The 24,763-nt window shown below is 36.7% G+C and overlaps 1 protein-coding gene across 1 annotated transcript in view; it reads left to right on the plus strand.

The window, feature by feature from the left end:
• The window catches only part of CDH10 (cadherin 10), a 186,393-nt gene that overhangs the window by 50,147 nt on the left and 111,483 nt on the right, over nt 1-24,763 (plus strand). The window contains exon 2 of the mRNA XM_004017075.5: nt 21,679-22,034. Coding sequence (XP_004017124.1) covers nt 21,804-22,034 — 231 coding nt within the window. The 5' untranslated portion in view covers nt 21,679-21,803. The remainder of the gene's footprint in view (nt 1-21,678; nt 22,035-24,763) is intronic.

Consider the following 24,763-nt stretch of genomic DNA (forward strand, 5'->3'; position numbering starts at 1 on the left):
TGCAGAAGTTTGAGCATTCTTTGGCATTGCCTTTCTTCACAATTGGAATGAAACCTGACCTTTTCCAGTCCTTTGGCCACTGCTGAGTTTTCCAAATTTGCTGCCATATTGAGTGCAGCACTTTAATAGCATCATTGTTTAAGATTTGAAATAGCTTAGCAGGAATAGCTCACCTCCACTACCTCTGTTATTAGTGATGTTTCCTAAGGCCCCCTTGACTTTCCACTCCAAGATGTCAGGCTCTAGGTGTGTGATCACACCATCATGATTGTCTGGGTTATTAAGATCTTTTTGTATAGTTCTTCTGTGTATTCTTGCCACCTCTTCTTAATCTCTCTGCTTCCATACCATTTCTGTCCTTTATTGTGCCAATCTTCCCCTTTGTATCTCTGATGTTCTTGAAGAGATCTCTGGTCTTTCCCATTCTATTGTCTTTCTCTATTTATATGCATAGACCACTTAGAAAAACTTTGATCACCATTGGCTATGCAATATTAGGAAGCCCTGTCTATAGTTCTTCAGGTACTCTGTCTATCAGATCTAATTTCTTGAATCTCTTTTGCATTTCAACTGTATAGTCATAAGTGATTTGATTTCGGTCATACTTCAATGTGGAGAAGGCAATGGCACCCCACTCCAGTACTCTTGCTTGGAAAATCCCACGGATGGAGGGGCCCCATAGGCTGTGGTCCATGAGGTTGCTAAGAGTCAGACATGACTTCACTTTCACTTTCACTTTTCACTTTCATGCATTGGAGAAGGAAATGACAACCCACTCCAGTATTCTTGCCTGGAGAATCCCAGTGACGGGGGAGCCTGGTGGGCCGCCATCTATGGGGTCGCACAGAGTCGGACATGACTGAAGCGACTTAGCAGAAGCAGCAGCATACCTTAATGGTCTATTGGTTTTGACTACTTTCTTCAATTTAAATCTGAATTTTGCAATAAGGAGTTCATGATCTGAGTCACAGTCAGCTCCCAATCTTGTTTTTGCTGACTGTATAGAGCTTCTCCATTTTTGGCTGCAAAGAATATAATCAATCTGATTTTGGTATTGACCATCTGGTGATGTCCATGTGCAGAGTTATTTCTTGTGTTGTTGGAAGAGGGTGTTTCTCTGAGCAGTGGGTTCTCTTGTCTAAACTCTTGTAGCCTTTGCCATGCTTCATTTTGTATTCCAAAGCCAAACTTGCCTGTTACTCCAGGTATCTCTTGACTTCCTACTTTTGCATTACAGTCGCCTATGATGAAAAAGACATCTTTTTTTGGTGTTAGTTGAAGGAGGTCTTCATAGAACCATTCAGCTTCTGCTTCTTCAGCATTAGTGGTTGGGGCATAGACTTGGATTACTGTGATATTGAATGGTTTGAACAGAAATCATTCTGTCATTTTTGAGATTCCACTCAAGAACTGAATTTCAGATTAATTTGTTGACTATGAGGGCTACTCCATTTCTTCAATGAGTTATTGCCCACAGTAGTGGATATAATGGTGATAGCTTATGGTGAATGTTGTCAGATTTGTGATTTCCAAAGGAAAGAATTTTGCTTGAAGACCAGGGACTCAGCTTCAGTCACTCAGAGCTTTGTGTGGCAAAAGTTATATTACAGTGTAAAAATGATACAGAAAACTTCTGACAAAGACATCAGAAGGGGGGTGGAGACTGACTCACTTACTAGTTTGGGTGGGACTTTATATACTTTTTCAATGGGTTACTAGCAATAGAAAGGTCTTACCAGACCCACTCTCACATATACATCTTAAGATAACAGGATTATTCTGAACTATCTTGTTAAGAACAAGAAACATGTCCTCCAGTGAGATACATTGTTGTTATATAATCATTGTGAGTGAAAATCACTCGGTTGTGTCCAACTGTTTGTCAGACCCATGGACTGTAGCCCACCAGGCTCCTCTGTCCATGGAATTTTCCAAGGAAGAATACTAGAGTGAGTTGCCATTGCCTCCTCCAGGGAATCTTCCTGACCCAGGAATTGAACCTGTGTTTCTTGCATCTCCTATATTGGCAGGCAGATTCTTTACCACTTTCACTAACAAGGAAGCCATGTGGTGGTAGAAGTCAGGAAAATAAAATGGCTCCAAATGGAAATGCATGGTATATAGTATTGATACTTCTTTTGATTAACTTAGTCCATCAGGGGCCATTTATGGCACACAGACACACACACACACACACACACACACACACACACACACACACATACAAAACAGTAGGAAATGCATTTCCTCAAGATGCAGAATACCTATTTAGAGGAATGATTTAAATGTCAGGGTATGTGAAATAGAAGGCCAGTGGGAATTTGCTATATGACACAGGGAGCTCAAACCTGGTACTCTATGACAGTCTAGAGGGGTGGGATTGGGTGGGAAGGAGGTTCAGATGGGAGGAGACATATGTATACCTATGACTGATTCATGTTGATGTATGGCAGAGACTAACACAATATTGTAAAGCAATTATTATCTAATTAATATTTTTTTAAAAAATCAGGGTATAATGCCATATAATAAGTAACTTCATGCAAAAATTCAAATTTGTCATATCCACGTGGATGGAGTATACATTGAAGTTATATCAATTATCCCAGGGACCTAGGAAAGGTTGAGTAGCACTCTGCCTTAAAATAATATTTTGCAATTAACTGAATAGATGGCATTTTATAGATTGAGTCCTAATGGTCCAATTCTAATGTACTGCCTCTTTTCTGATACTAGTCTTAACCCGCTGAGTTCTTATTGAAATGATGAATCCTTCTGGTTCCCACAGCGATTGTGACTGAATGTATGTCAAGTACATAATTGTTTCAGGGGCCAGTGCATAACCTCTTTTAATGTCTAAAAGCTTACGGCTTTAGTACCTTCAATAAATATAGGGATTTTTGTTATACTGATTTTTTTTCCATTGGATTTGATATCAAATGATTCAGTGAAGCTACTGTAAAGGTTAAAAATAATTGCAGGTAATAATTTCCCCATTGATTTTTCCACTACCAAAAAAGTGATATACACATATGTAGACACCAAAATTTTCAAAACTGGGTAATCATAAAACTTATTATGTGAAATATTGCAAGTTGTATTTCATTTGGAATTCCAAGAGACCTAGGAGGGGATTGATGGTAAGGCCAGGACCTGGATATGAGTTAGTGAGAACAGGGGATATCAACCTCTGAGTATAATTGTGCTCTTAAAGGAAAATTTCAAAATTCTGCCCTTTTTTGTTAAGTTTTATTGGGATATAGTTGCTTTGCAATGTTGTGTTAGTTTGTATCATGCAGCAAAGTGCATCAGTTGTATGTAAAAAATTTCCTTTTTATTAACTACTTTACAGTCTTAACCAATTCCAACTTGCTTTCCAGAGACATATTCCTTAGAAAAGAAAAATTATCTGTTGAATCTTTGTTCTCAAGGGGACTTGAATAATAAATTTATACATAAAATTCAACATGTCAGTGATGTATTTCAAGTTAAAAGCAATCTGTAGAATTTATAAGTCTTAACACAATATTTTAGTAACATTTTAACTAAATATTCTTTAGGCATGGCAGCCCAATCCATTATTCTTTCCTGGCGAATCCCATGGACAGAGGAGCCTGGCAGGTGACAGTCCATAGGGTCACAAACAGTTGAACATAATTGAAGCCACTGAGCATGCATGCACTCACCCAGAATCTTACTGCATGTGTCCCGATACATCCACGGTCTGTAGTTCCCACACCTCCTGCAGTGACAGAAATCTCCCATTCCCAGTGGATCTGTCTTACTTGTGCTCAGCACACTGGAAACTAGCCAGGGTGTCTTCTAGATAAGAGTATTAAAAGTGTAAGTTTTAATCATAATAACATCTATTCATTATTAAATATTGAAGGACATTTCAGAACAGTGCAAGGGAAATCTGGTGACCTGAGTTATATCTCTGGTTATGACACTAACTCTTGGAGACTGAGCACATCACATAACATTACTCTTGAAATTGTTTCCCTATCCATCAGCTTAAGTTCTAAGAGAAGAAAATTATCTCTGAAGTTCAGTTTAAAACTACGTGATCATATATTTGCTGCTAAGGTCAGGGTTGATTTCTCCATTAGGTAGAATAGGAGGGCTATAGTCCATAGGGTGGTAAGAAGCTGGACATGACTGAGCGACTAAGCACACTACGCTGATGCACTGGGATGACCCAGAGGGATGGGTGGGGAGGGAGGTGGGAGGGGGATTCAGGATTGGGAACACATGTACACCCATGGTGGATTCATGCTGATGTATGGCAAAACTAATACAATATTGTAAAGTAAAAAATAATAATAAGCACAAAGTAGGCACAGAGCTTAGGATCCTCATTATTTTGGGGGAAGGGGACCTTGAAAAATGTTTGTATTTTTTAAGTCAGAGGAAAAATTAAATTTTAAGTCAAAGATAATGCTTCAATAAATAATATTAATATGCGTGTCTTTATTTGAATGCTGTTGAAAAATAAATTTTCTAATATTATTTTATCAACAAAGAAGCCCTTGAAGGCAAACTGTCCAGAGAAGTCATAACACAGCCCTAGCTATGGTGGACAAAATTGTGGCTGAAAGGTTAGAAGATTTGGAATTCACATTGTAATAGACCTGGGCTTCAATTTAGATTTGAATGTAGTCGTCTTAGAATTGTGTCAAAGAAAGTGAAATCGTTTCCTTTCATCAGTGCACAGCCTTCTTTTTTCCTCTGAGCTTTGCACATTTTCCCCTTATTCATGACCCATCATGTACTTATGACCCATTTTTCTAATTCCTGGAAAACAATTCCATCCCATTGTGTTCCCACAACTCAGTTTAATTCCTGTGCTTATCTGTAAACTTGTGCTCATGTGTGCTCACACAACATGCACACCCATACACACACAGTGACACCCTGCTTCCTTTTCCCGATGTCAGCTAAACCATGATTTCCTCCAAAAAGATGTCTCAGACCACCTGTGTTTAGATTAGATCTTCCTTTCACCCATCCACACTGTTCATTCTTGGATACTGAGAACCATCTAGCCTCTCACTGAAATGTAACAACTTTCATATTGCAAAATACAAGGCACAGAGACAATACTCCATAAACACTGCCAAGAGAATAATTCTGAACCTCAGTAGCCTCATTTATAGAATGAAAATTCTAAACCTACTCCACTCAGATGGGTAAAATCACATACACACCAGTTTCTGTGGCTAGTTCATTGAGGAGTTCATCATAATATCACATACTACTCCAAGGATTTAAAAAAACCAATAGTATGCTTTAGTCTAGAGACTATACTTAGGCACTGATAGCTTTTTAAAAAGTTCAATAAGTATGAGAAGTTAAATATTATATTCCCTTTTTGGTTCAGCTGAAAACTATGATGAAATTGCTACTTAGGATTGAGCCAAACATTATAAAAATTGGACATAAATGATGACTAGTCTCTTTATGTCCTCAGAAGTTGAAATATAACTGATACAATGCTTTGCCAATTGTATATTTCAGCTACAGATATATAATTTTGGAGTTAATCCTTTTTATGTAATGGGCCTCCAGGTAGAGGTAATGTAGGCTATCTACAACGGCCTTTCTGCTGCTGCTGCTGCTGCTGCTAAGTCGCTTCAGTCGTATCCGACTCTGTGCGACCTCATAGACAGTAGTCCACCAGGCTCCGCCGTCCCTGGGATTCTCCAGGTTAGAACACTGGAGTGGGGTGCCATTTCCTTCTCCAATGCATGAAAGTGAAAAGTCAAAGTGAAGTCGCTCAGTCGTGTCCGACTCAGTGACCCCATGGACTGCAGCCCACCAGGCTCCTCCGTCCATGGGATTTTCCAGGCAAGAATACTGGAGTGGGGTGCCGTTGCCTTCTCCAATGGCCTTTCTAGTAATGTGCAAATACTGAAGCATATTTATGGTTAAAAAGTACTGTTGATAAAATTTGCTGCTTCTTTTATTTAAGCCTGACCATCTATCTCATCAGTGCCACCAAGATCTAGCTTTTATCACTGTGCTTATACTCATGTAATAACTATACTTTTATGTTAAGTATATTTTATTCATTCACAGTATATCTCCACATGTGCACTAATTTTGACTAATTTTCACAAATGAGTATCAGCTATAGTTTTTGCACTTTCAAGTATAACAATAAGAACTCATTTTGCATTACTCAGGGAAGTACCTATGTCACACATTCGCATAGTAAAGTAAGCTGAAGTAAGCAGTGCTTGTTTATACAGTATTGGTGCCTGCACAGAAGGTCTTTATAGAAACAAATTTGAGTGGGAATGATGTTTAAGGGGTTCTATTTTCCAGCTATGGATATTTTTTCTTACATTCTATTAATAATGTGAAAATAAGACATGACACGCATCATGGGTAGGAATTCCTAATCAAACTCCCAAACTCTCTCTCCCTATCTCTTCACTCACTGATTTTTAGAAACAGTTCAAGTCCTGGATCAGAGAAAATTGGGTACCAGATGGCTATTATCCTAACATCTTCAAGTTACCCTGAGAGCATTCTTGCTACCAATTGCCACGTAATGAAATAAATCCTACTACAGCAGAATAAGACTTCCAGGAAGCAGCAGGTGTAATGTCACAGCTGTATTAGCAGTGCTAACTTGTTTGTGGATCAGGTTACGTCTGGGACTGTCACGCTGGCTGTTGAAGTTAAAAAGACTGCTGAGAAGGTAGCAAAAACTCTAGGGTGCTATTCTTTACCTTATTAGCAAGAATCTTAGAGAAAAGTGGCCTCACCAATTTACGTGTTTCACTCAGTAGTGCTTCTCTTTACCCCAGTATGAGCTTTATCCAGCCATTGCCTAGGATTTATATGGGTTATATCTACTTTTGCAAATTATCTTGTTAAGATGTTGCCATGTATAACTGAAGAAGTGTATTGCTGGTTTATGTGCAAGCCATATGCCTGGAGAATAAAATTAATTTGGAAAGATCTTGCTTGAGTGAGGAATCTGAAGATTTTGAATCAGAGAAGCATAGCAAGGATCAGGCTTCTTGGAATTCTGTCTGTATTGACAATAATCCTCACAATGTTTGGTAATTTACCTGAGACTAGCAAATCTTAGAGTTTATTTTTCATTCAACAATAATATGTCGATTGTATTTGACTAATGTCTTGTGTGAGGGCTGTGGTGTTATATATAAAGAGAATATAAGCATAAAATGGTATAAATGGTCCTTGACATGTGGTTGTGATTTTTTTTTTTTAGAGGGAGGAACCACGTTTCCCTCTCATTGAAATATTCTAGAAAAGCAATAATATTCAACCCAGTTCAAAAAAAATTTACTGAGCCCTTGTGCAATCTCTGGGCTTCTCTGGGTGGCTCAGTGGTAAAGAATCCACCAGCAAATGCAAGAGACACAGGTTCCTTCCCTAGGTCAGGAAGATCCCCTGGAGAAGGGTATGTCAACCCACACCAGTATTCTTGCCTGGGAAATCCCATGGACAGAGGAGCCTGGTGGGCTGCAGTCCATGGGGTCACAAGAGAGAGGGACACAACTAAAGAGCAATTGTGCAATCCCCATATTAGCAACTATGGATGCAAGACATAGATTCTGCTTTAAACTTACAATCTAAACAGAGACACAAATGCAAATACATACTTAAAATAGAGTGATAAATATTCAATGTAGAATTATGTATTTTCTATGACATTAGAGCACAGTAGGTAATGTGTAATGAACTCTTGGAAAATATGATCAAGCATATGGACTCATATTATTTGAGTCCTTAGTGTAATGCTTTGATTCAATTATCTCGCAAAATGCTTCATACTAGATGCATAAAATGGTATCAGCTGCATAAAAAGGAAGTATTTAGTATGCACTGGCTCATTTTAATTGTATAAACACACCTGAAAAATGTTCCTTTATTTCTCAGTGCTGAAATTTCATTAGATTGTATTGGTGCTATGAAACTCTAAAAGGATTAAAATTGTTCATCCATGGAGGCTTGGGTTCGGTCTCAATAATCTTTAGCACTTTCTATTACGATTATAAATGGTAAAATTAAAGGGAATAAAAACTAGAACATTAAGATTCTAATCAACATAATCAACTGACTTGAAGAATGACTAATTCCCTTTATTAAGGATGGATTGCAGTTTAATTGATCACCTGTTATGTGTGGAGACCTAATTAATAATTGAGATAAGTCAAAATGCCTATTTTATTTCGTGATCTGATGTTCTTGGCTTCCTATGTAATAAAATTAACATTCTATATAGAAAATAATGGTAATGATAAATATTTCAGAAGAATAATAAAGGCTGTGATAACAGAGATGAAATAATATTTAATGGGACAAATGCTTTAAAATGTACATATAGAGGAAAGCATAGTTTGTAGTATGAGAATAATTGCTGTAATGTGTGTAATGTGTGTGGTTTGAATCAGATTTTTCTAGTTAAACATATCCAAAAAATGATTGATTATTTAGAAAACGTGTTCTGATCTTCCCACAATTGGAAAATAACATCTTATGTGTTATTTTTATTTTTCCATCAGTGTAATAAGCAGCACACCAGGCCTATAAAGCATTAAATAGGAAAAAGTCAAATGTTTTGATGATGAACTTCCAAGCAGGTGGTTCAGCTGTATTGACATTACAAGGGGGTTGTTAGAAATGCAAAATCTATGCCTCACCCAAGACATGTGGAATGAGATCATGGATATTTAATAAAAGCCCCAGAAGATATGAATATGTATTAAAGTTTGGAATTGTGGGAAGGCAGAATGCTAAGGGATGCTAATGTATTGATCTTAAACTTCATGTGGTATTTGTATTAAATTATTTTTGAGAGTAAATAAATGTAGTTTTATAAGAAGTTCTTCAAAATAAAATATGTTAACTATTTATGAAGCTATAGAATTTCATTAATTTTAAGCATTTTTTTAACACCAAGCAATATTTCAACTGCAGTCACAACCCAATTGATTCCTTCTGAGTATAACTGTTTAAAATTTCAAACAAGTACAACTTCTTTATATAATATTTTTATACTCTAAATTTAGCTTTAGGTTTTTACTGTGAGTAGCCCAACTTATTCAGAAAGGCTATTTTATAAACATATGAATTACTTAATTCAAGAAATGTTTAAACACACACACACACACACACACACACACACATATATATATGTGTATGTACAACAATATCCTATTCACCAGTGAGGGAAATTCAATAAAGTATAATTATCTCAGCAAAATTTAGAATAGTATATTAGTGGAAGAGTAGTTTATATACATAAAACTTACATGTCAGACTTGAAATTAAACAATTGAAAATAATGTGAAATAAAATTTAAAACTCATCTGGTTCAAGATATTGCTACTAATTAATGAATGATCAAGTACAGGTATTATCTTCCCAGTAGCAGACTCATTTTAAAAATGTTGATTTGGGTCTTGGTGAAGTGGGTTTTTGAAATTAATTTAGCTAATATATTGTATGATTAGTTTTAAATAAGAAAGATTAAGGTTAAGAAATCTGTTACTAGATGTGCATTCATTTGTATGAAATGATGATTTAAAGCAGTGCTGTTGTTCAGTCACTCAGTCCTGTCCGACTCTTTGAGACTCCATGCACTGCAACATATCAGGCTTCCCTGTCCATAACCAACTCACAGAACTTGCTCAAACTCATGACCATGCAGTTATCTCATTCTCTGTCATCCCCTTCTCCTCCTACCTTCAGTCTTTCCCAGAATCAGGGTCTTTTCCAATAAGGCAGTTCTTCACAACAGGTGGCCAAAGTATTGTAGCTTCAGGTTTAGCATCAGTCCTTCCAATAAATATTCAGAATTGATTTCCTTTCGGGTTGACTGGTTTGATCTCCTTGCTGTCCAATGGACTCTTAAGAGTCTTCTCCAACACCACAGTTCAAAAGTATCAATTCTTTGGTGCTCAGCCTTCTTAATGGTCCACCTCTCACATCCATACATAACTATTGGAAAAACCATAGCTTTGACCATATGGAAATTTGTTGGCAAAGGACTTTGTTGAAAAGTACTTGCTCTGCTTTTTTATATGCTGTATAAGTTTGTCATAGCTTTTCTTCCAAGGAGCAAGCATCTTTTAATTTCATTTCTACAGACACCATCTGCAGTGATTTTGGAGCCCAAGAAATTGAAGTCCATCCCTGTTTCCATTGTTTCCCCATCTATTTGCCATGAAGTGATGGCACCGGATGCTATGATCTTCATTTTCTGAATTCTGAATGTTGAGTTTTAAGCCAACTTTTTCACTCTCCTCTTTTACCTTCATCACAAGGCTCTTTAGTTCCTCTTTGATTTCTGCCATAAGGGTGGTGTCATCTGCATATCTGAGGTTACTGATATTTCTCCCGGCAATTTTGATTCCAGCTTGTGCTTCACCCAGTCCAGCATTTCACATGAGGTAATTTGCCTATAAGTTAAGTAAGCAAAGTGACAATATATGACCTAGACCTACTCCTTTCCCAATGTGAAACCAGTCTGTTGTTCCATGTCCAGTTCTCACTGTTGCTTCTTGATCTGCATACAGATTTCTCAGGAGGCAGATAATGTGTTCTGGTATTTTCATCTCTTTTAAGCATTTTCCACAATTTGTTGTGATCCACACAGTCAAAGGCTTTTGCATAGTCAGTGAAGGAGAAGTAGATGCTTTTTTTTTTTTTTTTTTCTAAAATTCTCTTGCTTTTTCAATGATCCATAGATCTTGGCAATTTGACCTCTGGTTCCTCTGCCTTTTCTAAATCCAGCTTGAACATCTGGAAGTTCTCAGTTCACATACTGTTAAGCCTAGCTTGGAGAATTTTGAGCATTACTTTGACAGTGTGTGAGATGAGTGTAATTGTGCGGTAGTATGAACATTCTTTGGCACTGCCTTTCTTTGGGATTGCAGTGAAAACTATCTTTTTCAAGTCTTGTGGCCACTGCTGAGTTTTCCAAATTTCCTGACATATTGAGTGCAGCACTTTCACAGCATCATCTTTTAGGATTTGAGATAGCTCATCTGGAATTCCATCATCTCCACTAGCTTTGTTTGTAGTGATGCTTCCTAAGGCCCACTTGACTTCACACTCCAAAATGTCTGGCTCTAAGTGAGCTTCACATCATTGTGGTTATCTGGGTCATGAATATCTCTTTTGTATAGTTCCTCTGTGTATTCTTGCTACCTCTTCTTAGTATCTTCTGCTTCTTTTAGGTCCATATTATTTCTATCCTTATTGTGTCCATCTTTGCATGAAATGTTCCCTTGGTATCTCTAATTTTCTTGAAGAGATCTCTAATCTTTCCCATTCTATTGTTTTCCTCTATTTCTTTGCATTGATCACATGGGAAGCCTTTCTTATATCTCCTTGCTATTCTACATTCATATGGATATATCCTTCCTTTTCTCCTTTACTTTTCACTTCTCTTCTTTTCTCAGCTATTTATAGGGTCTCATCAGAGAACCATTTTGCCTTTTTGCATTTCTTTTTCTTGGGGATGGTTTTGATCACTGCCTCTGGTACAATGTAATGACCTTCTGCCCATAGTTCTTTAGGCACTCTATCAGATCTAATCTCTTGAATCTATTTGTCATTCCCACTTATAATTGTAAGGAATTTTATTTAGGTCATACCTGAATGGCCTAGTGGTTTTCCCTACTTCCTTCAATTTAAGACTGAATTTGGCAATAAGGAGTTCATAATCTGAACCACAGTCACTTCCTGTCTTTTTTACTTTTTTGCTGACTGTATAGAGCTTCTCCATCTTCGGCTGCAAAGAATATAATCAATCTGATTTCAGTCTTGACCATCTGGTGATGTCTATATGTAGAGTTTTCTCTTGTGTTATTGGAAGAGGGTTTTTACTATGATCAGTGCCTTCTCTTGGCTAAACTCTGTTAGACTTTGCCCTGCTTCATTTTATACTCCAAATCCAAACTTACCTGTTTCTCCAGGTATCTCTTGACTTTCTACTTTTGCATTCTAGTCCCCTATGATGAAAATGACATCTTTTCTTTGGTATGTGTTAGTTTTAAAGGTCATGTAGATGTGGTGGCACATTAAGTGGGAGATTGGGGTGGGAAGAACTTAGAGCCATGGAGGGAAAAAAAAAAAAAAAAGCAAGGGACTATATTGACTGACCATGTAATAGGTGTACTTGGTGAAATGGAAGCATCAGTGTGTGTGTGTGTGTTATTCCATTAGTCATGTCTGACTCTTTGAGACCCCATGGAGTATAGACCTCCAGGCTCCTGTGTCCATTGGATTCTCCAGGCAAGGAGACTGGAGTGGGTAGTCATTTCCTTCTCCAGAGGATCTTCCCAACCCAGGGATTGAACCTGCATCTCCTGCATTGGGAAATCAACTCTAAATATTCATTGCAAGGACTGTTCCTTTGGCCAACAGATGTGAAGAGCCCACTCATTAGGAAAGACTTGGATGATGGGAAAGATTGAACGCAAAAGGAGAAGGGGACAGAAGAGGATGAGTTTGATAGATAAAATCACTGACTCAATGGACATGAATTTGAGCAAACTCCGAGAGATAGTGGAGGACAGAGGAGTCTGGCATGGGGTTGCAAAGAGTTGGATGTCACTTAGCAACTGAACAACAACAAACTGGAATAATTATTATTTGTAACATTTATAATGAAGGAATAAGGCTTTGAAAAAGTTAATAAGTAGGTTTCTAGCAACATAGAACATACCTGGGAAAAATTAACATTAAGCAAATTAACCTGGTTTGTTTTGCATAATTTACTATTTCTATTTCGTGTGTGTTTATGAACTGCTGATATTTTTTGGAGTAGTTTTGTGTTTCCAAGAAAATAGAGAAGATACAGAGTCTTCCCATATACCCACTGCCTCCACAACTGCATGTCCTTTCTCATTATCAATATCCCTCTCCAAAATGCAACATTTTTTTTTTTTTTTACTGAGGAAGGACCTACTCTAAACTATCCTCAAGGTCCTTAGAGTTCAGTCTTGGGTGCTGTGCATTCTGTGGATCTGAACGAATGTTTAAGGACAAATGTATAAGCTTTTTGAAGATCCTGTGGATACATCCTTTTGTTCAGAGATTCTTTCCTCAGCCAAACTGAGTCTACCAATAAGCCCATCAGATGTTCTCTTTACTTATAGTGATTTTTGTCTCTCATGTTTATTTTTAGATCTTTCTTAGGATTTCCATGACTCTGCTTATATTGATCATCTGTTCTTACATGCTTCTTATTTTGTTCTTTAGATTCCTTAGAATATTAATCAAAGTTGCTTTAGATTTCTAGTTTGATAATCCCAACACTCCTGCTATGTCCCATTTGGATGCTTGCTCTTATCTCTCCAATTTGCACTCTTTTGCCTTTTGGCATGGTTTGTAATGTTTTGGATAACAGGATATGATGCACTCAGAGATGGAGCTGATGTAAATAATCCTTTAGTAATGCTAGTGGAGGTGATGGAATTCCAGATGAGCTATTTCAAATCCTAAAATATGATCCTATTAAAATGTTGCTCTCAATATGTCAGCAAATTTGAAAACCACATCAATGGCCACAGGACTGGAAAATGTCAGTTTTCATTCCAATCCCAAATAAAGGTGATGGTAAGGAAATTTCCAACCACTGTACATTTGCACTCATTTCACACACTAGCAAAATATTGCTCAAAGTCTTTCAAGATGGGCTTCAACAGTACATAAACCAAGAAATTAAGATGTTCAAGTTGGTTGTAGAAAAGGCAGAGAAACTAGAGATCAAATTGCCAGCATCTGTTGGACCATTAAAAAGGCAAGGGGATTCCAGAAAAGCATCTACTTCTGCTTCATTGACTATGCTAAAGCCTTTGACTGTGTGGATCACAAAAAATTGTTAAAAATTATTAAAAGAGATGGAAATACCAGACCACCTTACCACATCCCATGAAACCTGTATGCAGATCAAGAAGCAACTGTTAGAACTGGACATGAAACAAACGACTGGTTCAAAGTTGGGAAAGGAGTAGGTCAAAGCTGTGTATAGTCACCCTGCTTGTTTAACTTATATGCAGAGTATATCATGTAAAATTTGGGGCTGGAAGAATCACTAGCTGGAGTCAAGATTGTGCGGAGAAACATCAAAACCTCAGATATGCAGATGATGCCACCCTTATGGCAGAAAGTGAAGAGGAACTAAAAGACTCTTGATGAAGGTAAAAGAGGAGTGAAACAGCTGGCTTAAAACTCAACATTCAAAAAGAAAAAAATGACTATGGCATCTGGTCCCATCACTTCATTGCAAATAAATGGGGAAAGAATGGAAACAGTAACAGACTTTTGTTTCTTGGGTTCTAAAATCACTGTAGATAGTGACTACAGCCATGAGATTAAAAGATATGACAATCCTAGACAGCATAGTAAAAGGAAGACATATCAGTTTGAAGACAATGGTTCATATAGTCTAAGCTGTGGTTTTTCTACTAGTCATGTATGGATATGAGAGTTGGACCATAAAGAAGGCAGAGAGCCAAAGAACTGATGCTTTTGAACTGTGGTGTCGGAGAAGACTCTTGCGACTCCCTTGGACTGGAAGCAGACCAAACCAATCAATCTTTTAGGAAATCAACCCTGAATATTCTTGAGAAGGACTGATGTTGAAGCTGAAACTCCAATACTTTGGCCACCTGATGCAAAGAACCAATTCATTGGAAAAGACTCTGATGCTGGGAAAGATGGAGGGCAGGCGGAGCAGGGGGCAACAGATGAAAGGGTTGGATGGCATCACTGACTGAATGGGCATGAGTTTGAGCAAACTCTGGGGTATAGTAGAGAACAGGGAAGGAAGCCTGGTGTGCTGCAGTCCATGGGGTCATGAATACTCAGAGACAACTGAGCGACAGTGTGATAGATCTTCCCGACCCAGGGATTGGACGGGATCTCCTGCTTTGCAGGCAGAATCTTTACCAGTTGAACTGTCAGGGAAGCCTAGGGGTGGGGCAGGAGAAGCATTCTATAGTCTGTGACTAGTTCTTAGTCTTTCAGTGATTCTGTGCCTCTGGACTGAACTTCACAAATGTTTCTCAAGGTTTTCTCACTCCTTAGGTGGGCCAGAATGTATTTCCTCTTTCCCTATGTAAGGTGGTACTAGTGGTAGAGAACTTGCCTGCTAGTTCAGGAGACATAAGAGACATGGGTTCGATCCCTAAGTTGTGAAGATCCCCTGGAAGAGGGCCTTCCAACCCACTCCAGTATTCTTGCCTGGAGAATCCCGTGGATGGAGGAGCCTGGTGGGTTACAGTCCCTAGGGTTGAAAAGTCACTACTGAAGCGACTTTGCACACGGGCAGTTCTCCAGCAGGTTAGGCTCTGGTTGACTAATTTCCCCTGAGGGCTGGCCTTATTAAGAGCAGAATGATCTGATGTATGTAAAAATGTTTCCTTTACCCTCTCCCTGGAGAAACACAAGGGGATTTTTCTCAGATATTTACTGTGGAAACTTGGAGGTGTTCTTGACGGTAAATCACACCGTGTTGAGGACTTGCCTCTTGGAGTTTTTAAATCTCCGAGCTACACTCACTGAACCTCCAGTAGTTTATCAATTACAGTTCAGGTTTGCCACTCCATTACTGGTTCTGGCTGATTTCTGCTCTTGAGTCTCTGGTCAGTTAAGCCGAGCTTCCTTCTGTTCATTTATCTATCTTCAATCTTGGAGGCAGTAGTCCCTGAGTCCCCCTCCATTGTTATGAATCCAAGAAGAGTTGTTAATTTTTTAAGTCTGTTCAGGTTATCTTTGTTTTTAGGATGGAGTGGTATTTTTTAAGCTCTGTCCTTGCTTATGAACTTAAAATGTCATTCTTTTTTAATTGCTTAGTAACATTCCACTGTATGCATATAATACAATTTGTTCATCTATTCACCTGTGACATTGACTTTTCTCTAGCCTTTCCCTATGCACATTTTAGATGAATATCCTTTATTCCACTTGCATAAATGTCTAAATCTGCTTGTCTTATTGGTACTGTAACAACTCACAAACTGAATGACTTAAAATATTACAGATTTATCTATTAGATCTCTAGAGGTCAAAGGGCTTCCCAGTGGCTCAGTAGTAAAGAATCTGCCTGCCAATGCAGAAGACATGCACTTGATCCCTGGATAGGAGAGATCCCCTGGAGAAGGAAATGGCAACCCACTCCATTATTCTTGCCTGGATAATTCCATGGATAGAGGGGATTGGCGGGCTACAGTTCACAGGGTCACAAAGGAGCTGGACAAAACTTAGCAGCTGAACAACAGCAAGAGGTCAAAAGTCTAAAATCAAGATTTCTGCCTGGGAGAAGGGGAAGACGATGCTCCAGGGGAGTAGCCATTGTTTGGCTTCTTTACCTTCCAGGGTGGCCTGTAATCCTTATCTATTGTACTCTTACCTGGGACACTCTAACCTCCAACATCTGTGATTATCTCTTTTACTGACTGATCCTCCTGCCTCCCTCTTATGAGGCCCCCTGTGATTACCTTGTATGTGTGTGTTCAGTTGCTTAGTCATGTCCACAGTCGTGTTCAACTCTCGCAACCGCATGAACTATAGCCCGTCAGGCTCCTCTGTCTATGGAATGTTTCCAGGCAAGAATAATGGAGCAGGTTGTCATTTCCTACTGCAGTGTATCTTCCTGACCTAGGGATTGAAACTGTGTCTCTTAAATCTCCTGAACTGGTAGGCAGATTCTTTAGCACTGCACCACCTGGGAAACACCTGTGATCATATTCAAAGAAAATAAAAGTGCTAGTCACTCAGTCATGTCACAAAGTGACTCTTTGTGACCCCGCGGACTGTAGCCCCCACAAGCTCCTCTGCCCATGGGATTTCCCAGGCAAGAATACTGGAGTGGGCGGCCATTCCCTTCTCCAGGGGATCTTCCCAGCCCAGGGACTGAACCCAAGTCTCCTGCATTGCAGGCAGTTTCTTTACTGTCTGAGCCACCATTGATTTTGTCTAAATGATCCAGGATAATTTCCTAGATCCCCAAGATTTTCAGTGAATCATATCTCTAAAATTTCCTTACCCTGTAAAGTAGCATATATATAGATCCATATTTTAGAATTCAGGGCATAAACATCTTTGAGGGGCCATTTTTCAACTTACTACACTGTTTCAAAGAGTTTATCTTATTTGACAATCCCGTCAAAGGTGTAAAAGAGTTCTCATTCCTCCACATCCTCACTGACATATGCTTGTCATCAGTCATTTTAGTTTACATTCCTCAAATGATGAATGATGTTGAATATCTTTTCATATATTTTTTGCCCTCTATCTTCTTAGGTGAAGTGTCAATTCAAATCTTCTTCCAATTTTTATTGGGTTTTGTGTTTTTTGATGGTTGATTTTGAGAATTCTTTATATATCTGGATACAAGTCTATAATCAGATGATTTACAATCTGTTATCATATACTCATGCCAGACTAGGATGTGTCTGTATTTCCTCTTAACAATGTCCAAACTCATCAAGTTGTATACAATGAGTATTTCAGCTCTTTGTATTTCAATCTGACCTAAAAAAAATTGGTTAAAAACAAAAATGTGATAAAGTAATAGCATGAAAAAAATGAAAATACTCAGGTTATATTTGACAAATGTGGACAAGACTTATGTACTGAAATCAACAAAACATGACTGAGAGATACATATAGTGTTCATAGTTCAGGAGAGTCAATGTCATTATGATGCTCATTTTTCTCAAATTTATCTATAGATTCAATGCAATCTCCATTAATATCCCCACAGATTTTTATATATAAAATGCAAGGTAACTATAAAATGTAATGGAAAATGCAAGGAGTTCTATAATATCCAAAAATACGAAAATTAAAAAACTAAAATTGGAGGACTAAGATTATTTGATTTCCAGACTTACTAATTATAGTGATTAAGACAGTGCTCTATGGGTATAAAGATGAACAAACAAGCAAATATATATGAGTCCAAAAATATATAAATACACATAGATATACAACTGATTTTTGACAAAGTTACAAAAGCAATTCAGTGGAGAAAGGATGCACTTCTCAGCAAATGGTGCTAGAAAAATTGGGTATTCATAAGCAAAACATCAAACTGCAATTCATATCTTGAGCCATATACAAAGTTTGATTCAAATTGGACCATACATGCTAAGAACTTAAACTATAAAACTTCTAAAAGAAAATACAAGAGAAAATGTTTTTGACCTTAAAGTTATGCAAAAATTTTTAGATATGAGACCAAAAGCACAATCTATTAATGAAATAAATTCATATATCTAATTAGTCATGGTTAAATGTATTTTTATTTAAGCTTGTCATTGCTTGAGATGGTTTTATCAAATACATTTATGGAGAATATATTTAAATATCTTTTAATTATCTTCAGTTCAGTTCAGTCACTCAGTTGTGTCCGACTCTTTGCGACCCCATGAATTGCCAGGCTTCCCTGTCCATCACCAACTCCCAGAGTTCACTCAGACTCATGTCCATCAAGTCAGTGATGCCATTCAGCCATTTCATCCTCTGTTGTCCCCTTCTCCTCCTGCCCTCAATCCATCCCAGCATCTGAGTCTTTTCCAATGAGTCAACTCTTCGCATGAGGTGGCCAAAGTACTGGAGTTTTAGCTTTAGCATCATTCCTTCCAAAGAACAGTCAGGCCTGATCTCCTTTAGAATGGACTGGATGAATCTCCTTGCAGTCCAAGGGACTCTCAAGTCTTCTCCAACACCACAGTTCAAAAGCATGAACTCTTCAGTGCTCAGCTTTCTTCACAGTCCAACTCTCATACATCTTAAATCAGTATTAAAATGCATTTAACTATATATTCTTCAGAAAATATTTTATGAAATAATAGAAACCAAAATAATAAGTGAAGTCGCTCAGTTGTGTCCAACTCTTTGCGACCCCGTGGACTGCAGCCCACCAGGCTCCTCTGTCCATGGGATTCTCCAGGCAAGAATACCGGAGTGGGTTGCCATTTCCTTCTCCAGGGGATCTTCCTGACCCAGGGATCAAACCCAGGTCTCCCACATTGCAGGGAGACGCTTTAACCTCTGAGCCACAAGGGAAGCCCCCAAAACAAAAATGGTATATGTATATATATATATATAGCTCCAATTGTTTACTAACAACTTTTAAAAATGCAATGTCCTCATCCTCCTTCCTAAAAATATTGATAATTAAGCTTCTAAACCTATAAGTAAAGTTATATTGTATTGAAAATAATCAATATAGCAAGTGCTAGCAAATAGTTTTAAATTAAAAAAAAAAGAGTTGAAATGAGAATCTTGCTTCAATAAGTTTCAAGGCTTTCATAGAAGATAAAAGAAACCCTCAATTGTACAAACTCTCCTCTAACTCTTAGAACAGTATAAATTTCTGGAGAATACTATCTAGAGTGTTCTGATGCATTTAAAAAGTCAAATATCATTTTGGTAAATGTTCCTATTACTTAGAATCCAATCAATCTGAGTTTCTGTAAAGTCAGTACTTTGTGATGTAAAACCATTTTATGCATCAGATAATTTCTTTTCTCCCCAGTATAGCATTACATGACAGATTTTAATACAGGTTATATCTGTCATGTTGAATGCTTCATGTGCTGTAGAGAGTTCCACAGTCATTTAATACACTCTGGGGAAATACTGCTTCATCTTTAATCTTACTTCTGAAGCATATTTTCATTAACCTTTAAATCATCTGAATAATAAAACAAACACACAAATAAGTAAATATATTGCTTAAAAATCTTTGTGAATGAAACCATACATGTAAATGCTGGAGCACTTAAGAATACATTGTCATATTAAAGAAATGAAACTCAATCCTCTTGGTCCTCCAACCACTTTTTATAATATTTTTGGTCTCCCAACCACTTTTTGTTGTATTTTATCATATCCTGAAATAAAATGCATACCTAACTGAAAATAAAAAGAAGATAGGAAATTTTAAATAAAAATAGCCTTAAGAATAATATAAACAAAGAATAAAAGTAATGATGATTTGAAAATATTATTTTCATACATAAATATTTGGGCTTAACTTTATAGAGGAGTTAATGATGCTCAGATGTTTGAATCAATTTATAATTCATGCATTCATTCAATCAGATTGTTTAATGAACATCTACCATGTGCAAGATTCTGTTCTAGGTACTGTGAAAACAATAGCAAAGAAAAGAGCAAAGTTCCTTTTTTACATGGGATGATGACAGGCAGAATATATGCACAATAAATAATAAATAAAACACATGTATATTGAGATCTAGAAAATATTAGGGGAGGTTTTAAGAAAGACCCAATGGAAGCAGGGACTCTGCCTATGTGGATAACTACATGGAAAAACATTCCAGTTGGAGAGAAAAAGTAAAGAGGTCCTGGTTGAAGAGAGGGGTATATGAGGTATATTGCAGGTGGAAGCAAGAGGGACACTTTGGCTGGAAAAGAGTCAATTTTGAGTAGTGACCTGAGGGATTGAAGTATAGCATGAGGTCAGAAAGGAGACCAGCAGGTATGAAAAGGAGTACTCAATTGTAGGTCTTTGTGAGATGCTGGGTTTTAATCAAAACGAGGTGCGAAGCCATCAGAGGGTTTTGTGCAAAGTTACATGATCTGATTTACATTGTAGTGGGATTATTGAAAGACTTCCTGGGTAGCTCAAATGGTAAAACAAACAGTAAAGAATCTGCCTGAAATGCAGGAGACTTGAGTTCGATCCGTGGGTTGAGAAGATCCCTTGGTTAAAGGAATGGCAGTCCACTCCAGTATTCTTGCCTGAAGAATAACATGGACAGAAGAGCCTGGTGGGCTACAGTCCATTCGTTCACAAACAGTCAGACATGACTGAATAAGTAACACACACACAGGATTTACCGGAGATACACTGCTGAGAAAAAATAACTGCAGGTGGAGAGCAGTGAGAAGGCTGGAGCATCATGGAATTCCAGATTAGCATAGGGGCAAGTCTGTGGTGATACATTGTGCAAATGTGTCAAAGCTGGAACTTTCAGCATGATTAAATCCTTATACACAGTAGTGTAAATTATGTCCCATGTTGATTTACTGTAATTGTGATTTTTATTTTCTGCTCTAGGAAGCTCTATTTGTTTCACAGATCTACCTGAGAGAGGAGAGAAGAAAAGTCTTCAGCTGAAGACACTCAGATTTTTTTTATTTTGGCTTTTTTTATCTTTGAGGTGGATGAAAATTGAAGAAACTGTGCTGCTGTTTAAAATAATTATTTGAATATCATTGCATTGCATGATAAGTGCCTATTTCCTGTAGTTATTAAAATCACTATTTTGTTTTCAGAATTTTAATTTATGTTAAATTACTCTGGGAAAGTTGGCATGTAAAATTAACTACATCTCCACTCTATACAGGGGTTATAATTCCTAAAAACTAGTAAAGTTCCAAAAGGAAAAAAAAATAATTAGGCTTAATATGTCCTTTCTTTGGAATTTGTTTGAAATTGTTTGCAATCCTCTATTCTTATAGATATCTTACTAGACAAGTCATATCTCCAATGTCATATCTCTAGCAATTACTTTATGTAAGAGAGGGAAGGTAAATATTTTCATTGCTATCATTAATTAATCTTTGTCACATTAAATTTAAAGTGACAGGTAACATTTATAATGTTGTCAACTGACTTTTTTAAATTTGTTTGTTTGTTTGAAGCTTTTGGAAACATGTCCAAAACATTGATGAAATGTTGGAAACCAGTTGAAATACAGTAAAATTCAACCGAATAAAATAAGACTCCTTTTTCTTCATCCACGTTGGAAATTGTCAAGAAGTGAACTATGACAATATATCAATTTTTGCTACTATTTCTACTCTGGGTATGCCTGCCACATTTCTGTTCTCCAGAGATAATGTTCAGAAGGACTTCTGTGCCTCAGAAAAGAATTTTAGGTGCACGTGTACCGAGGAGTGATGGCAAAATACTTCATCGTCAAAAGCGTGGTTGGATGTGGAATCAATTTTTCTTACTGGAGGAATATACAGGATCTGATTACCAATATGTTGGCAAGGTAAGTCTGTATTGAAATTGCAAATATTTACATTCTTTTACATATATATATATATATATATATCTCATAAGGAATACTTGAAGTTTATAAAAATTACCATTCTTACAAATTTTATTCTTTAAATATTCCTAAAGCAATATTTGATTATGGAATACAAATTATAAGTTTAAAACTATGTAATGAATATGGAATGATAAATATAGGAGTTCACTTACTAGAATTAATTCTGCCTACTACCTTGTGGATTAGAGGTAATAAAATTGCAATTTCAGAATTTGTATTTAAAAATCAATGAACGGAAGAAAACTATATGTCAGTCTAGTCACTAAAATTGACAATGCATGAATATTACACGTATAGTCTCATTGCTGTTGACTTTAGTGAGGAAGAAAAGATGTATTTAGAAGTTCTTTGATATTTTGCAGAATGAGAAAGCAAATGTCATTAGAAACATGCCCTAAGGCCAAAAAAATGCTTACTTATAAGAAAATGTATTCCAAATATTAATGTTACTTATTTTTCTAAAGTCCTACCACGGGTACATTTATGTAAGGGAGAAACAAATGGAAAGACAAGCAGTTAAAGTAGTTTTCTAATCAGGACATGATCATATGAGGAGATTTCATGCTGTTCAGTTATAAAAGTTTGGGAAGAAAATGATCTGTGGTTAGGAATGGAAGGATAAATGTGACAAAATTAACGATGAATGCTTTTATACACTGGGTTGTATTAATTTCAGTTTTCTTTCTTGGCACCATCTGAATCTAATCAAAATTAGGTAATTTCTTAAAGAAAGAATTATTTTAATGGTGTTATTATTTTTATGGACAGTTTATGAAACTATGTTAAAGGAAAAAAAAGTTAAACACACAAAAGACAAACAGATATAATCACATGTTCTTATAGCTCTAGTGAAGACTATAAAATTATGATAGCTCCATGATTGTGTCAGCAGTTATTGCATCAACCTAATTAAAATCATGCTTGAAGTTTTTGTCTTCTAAGAAAAAGAATTTGAGAAAATATATGTTCATTGATTTTTAAACACTTTGGTATGTTTTTTCATGTTCCAGTTATTATAATCCTTTTAAAATTTCTGGCAATATAAGAATGATGGCATTAAAGGTTAAATGTCATACATATTGACTGGAAGGAGAAAAAAAGAAATGGCAACCCAAGCAATTTTACCAGAAAGCAAGCAGTAGTGGACTTATCGCAAGTGTCATCTGATCAAATGCCTGAGATCAGAAGGTGAAGGCAAATTTTATGGTTGCTGCAATAGGCAACTTTCAGTTTATGTAACCAACCACATGAAAATATAATAACTGAAATTTGATCCATACAAATTATAAATGGTTTCATTTGGTTCTTCCTAGACATAGCAGTTATTTGCATAGATTTTCCTTCATCTAGTCCTTAATGAGTAATAAATGTTGCTAAATTGATTATTATTGCATTATGTGCTTTTGTGATAGTCAAGCTACTTTATGTGCTTTCATTTGTACTCTCTACAAAAAATATCAATAACTTGAAATCAAAAACTTCATATCTCCTTTTCTAACCCTTAGATTTTAATATTTAGTTGATTGGATTAACCTGAGTTGTATTGGACTGAATTCTCAGAGTGGTGGTCTGGTACCACTTAACTCTTTCGTGGGGAACACTAATGTATAATTTACATTACTATGGGGTATTAAAGATGGTAAATACTTAAAAGACATACACATTTTGATAAACAACTCAAGTGCTGCTTCCATAGTCTGCTCTATAAAAGCAAGTCAGAAAACTCTTTAATAAGTAGAGTCATAAGGAAGTTAAAGAATGTGCTCACCAGTTTCGTCTATGTGTTCTGAGCTACCAGAGCAACAGAAATAAATATATTCAATGCTGTAACTCTGACTTCTGATATTCAGAGCATCTGTTATTTAGCTTATATTTCAAGTCCATTTTGTATTTCTATCATTTATTCATGTAGTGACCTATGAGTATGTATGCTTGGTCTCAGTCCTGTCTGATTCCTGCAACCCCGTAGACTGTAGCCTGCCAGACTCTTCCATCCATGGGCTTTTCCAGGGAAGAATACTGGAGTGGGTGGCCATTTCCCTCTCCAGAGGATCTTCCTGACCCAGAAATTGAACCCAGGTCTCCTGCATTTTAGGTGGATTCTCTAATGACTGAGCTACGAGGGAAGCCCAACCTGTGAGATATCTATCTTTAAATTTCCCTTGTCTATTGCCTTATACAATATAATATATATAGTATATGTGCATATTATCATTGAATGTTTATATTGCATTAATTACTTATATAAAGATCTTATTTTAGAGATAAACATATCAATGTGTGTATGCAAAAAAGATAATATGCAATATAGAATATTTTATAAATGTGCATTTTAATGAATATAATAGGGGCTAAGATATATTCTCTTCATAAGATATAATTTTTTTTTGAAATTTCCTAGATAGTCTTTCCAACATTACTTCTAATAAATGTATTACATATTCATTCTTTCAGAAATTCTGGTTCTAGCTTTTACTTTGTTTAAAGTAAATATGTAATATTGATGCTAAGTGATTCAACAAATAGTTTAGCTTAGAGGTAGAAGTTATAATTGTCCCAAATACTAGACACATGGGAAGACAATGACAGACGCTCCATTGTTGTGGGAAACATAGTGGGAGCTCTGAGTAGAGTCAGTGAAGAGACTTAAACAATGGGGAATTGAG

Source organism: Ovis aries, chromosome 16 (genome assembly GCF_016772045.2).
Source record: "Ovis aries strain OAR_USU_Benz2616 breed Rambouillet chromosome 16, ARS-UI_Ramb_v3.0, whole genome shotgun sequence".
NCBI lineage: Eukaryota > Metazoa > Chordata > Mammalia > Artiodactyla > Bovidae > Ovis > Ovis aries.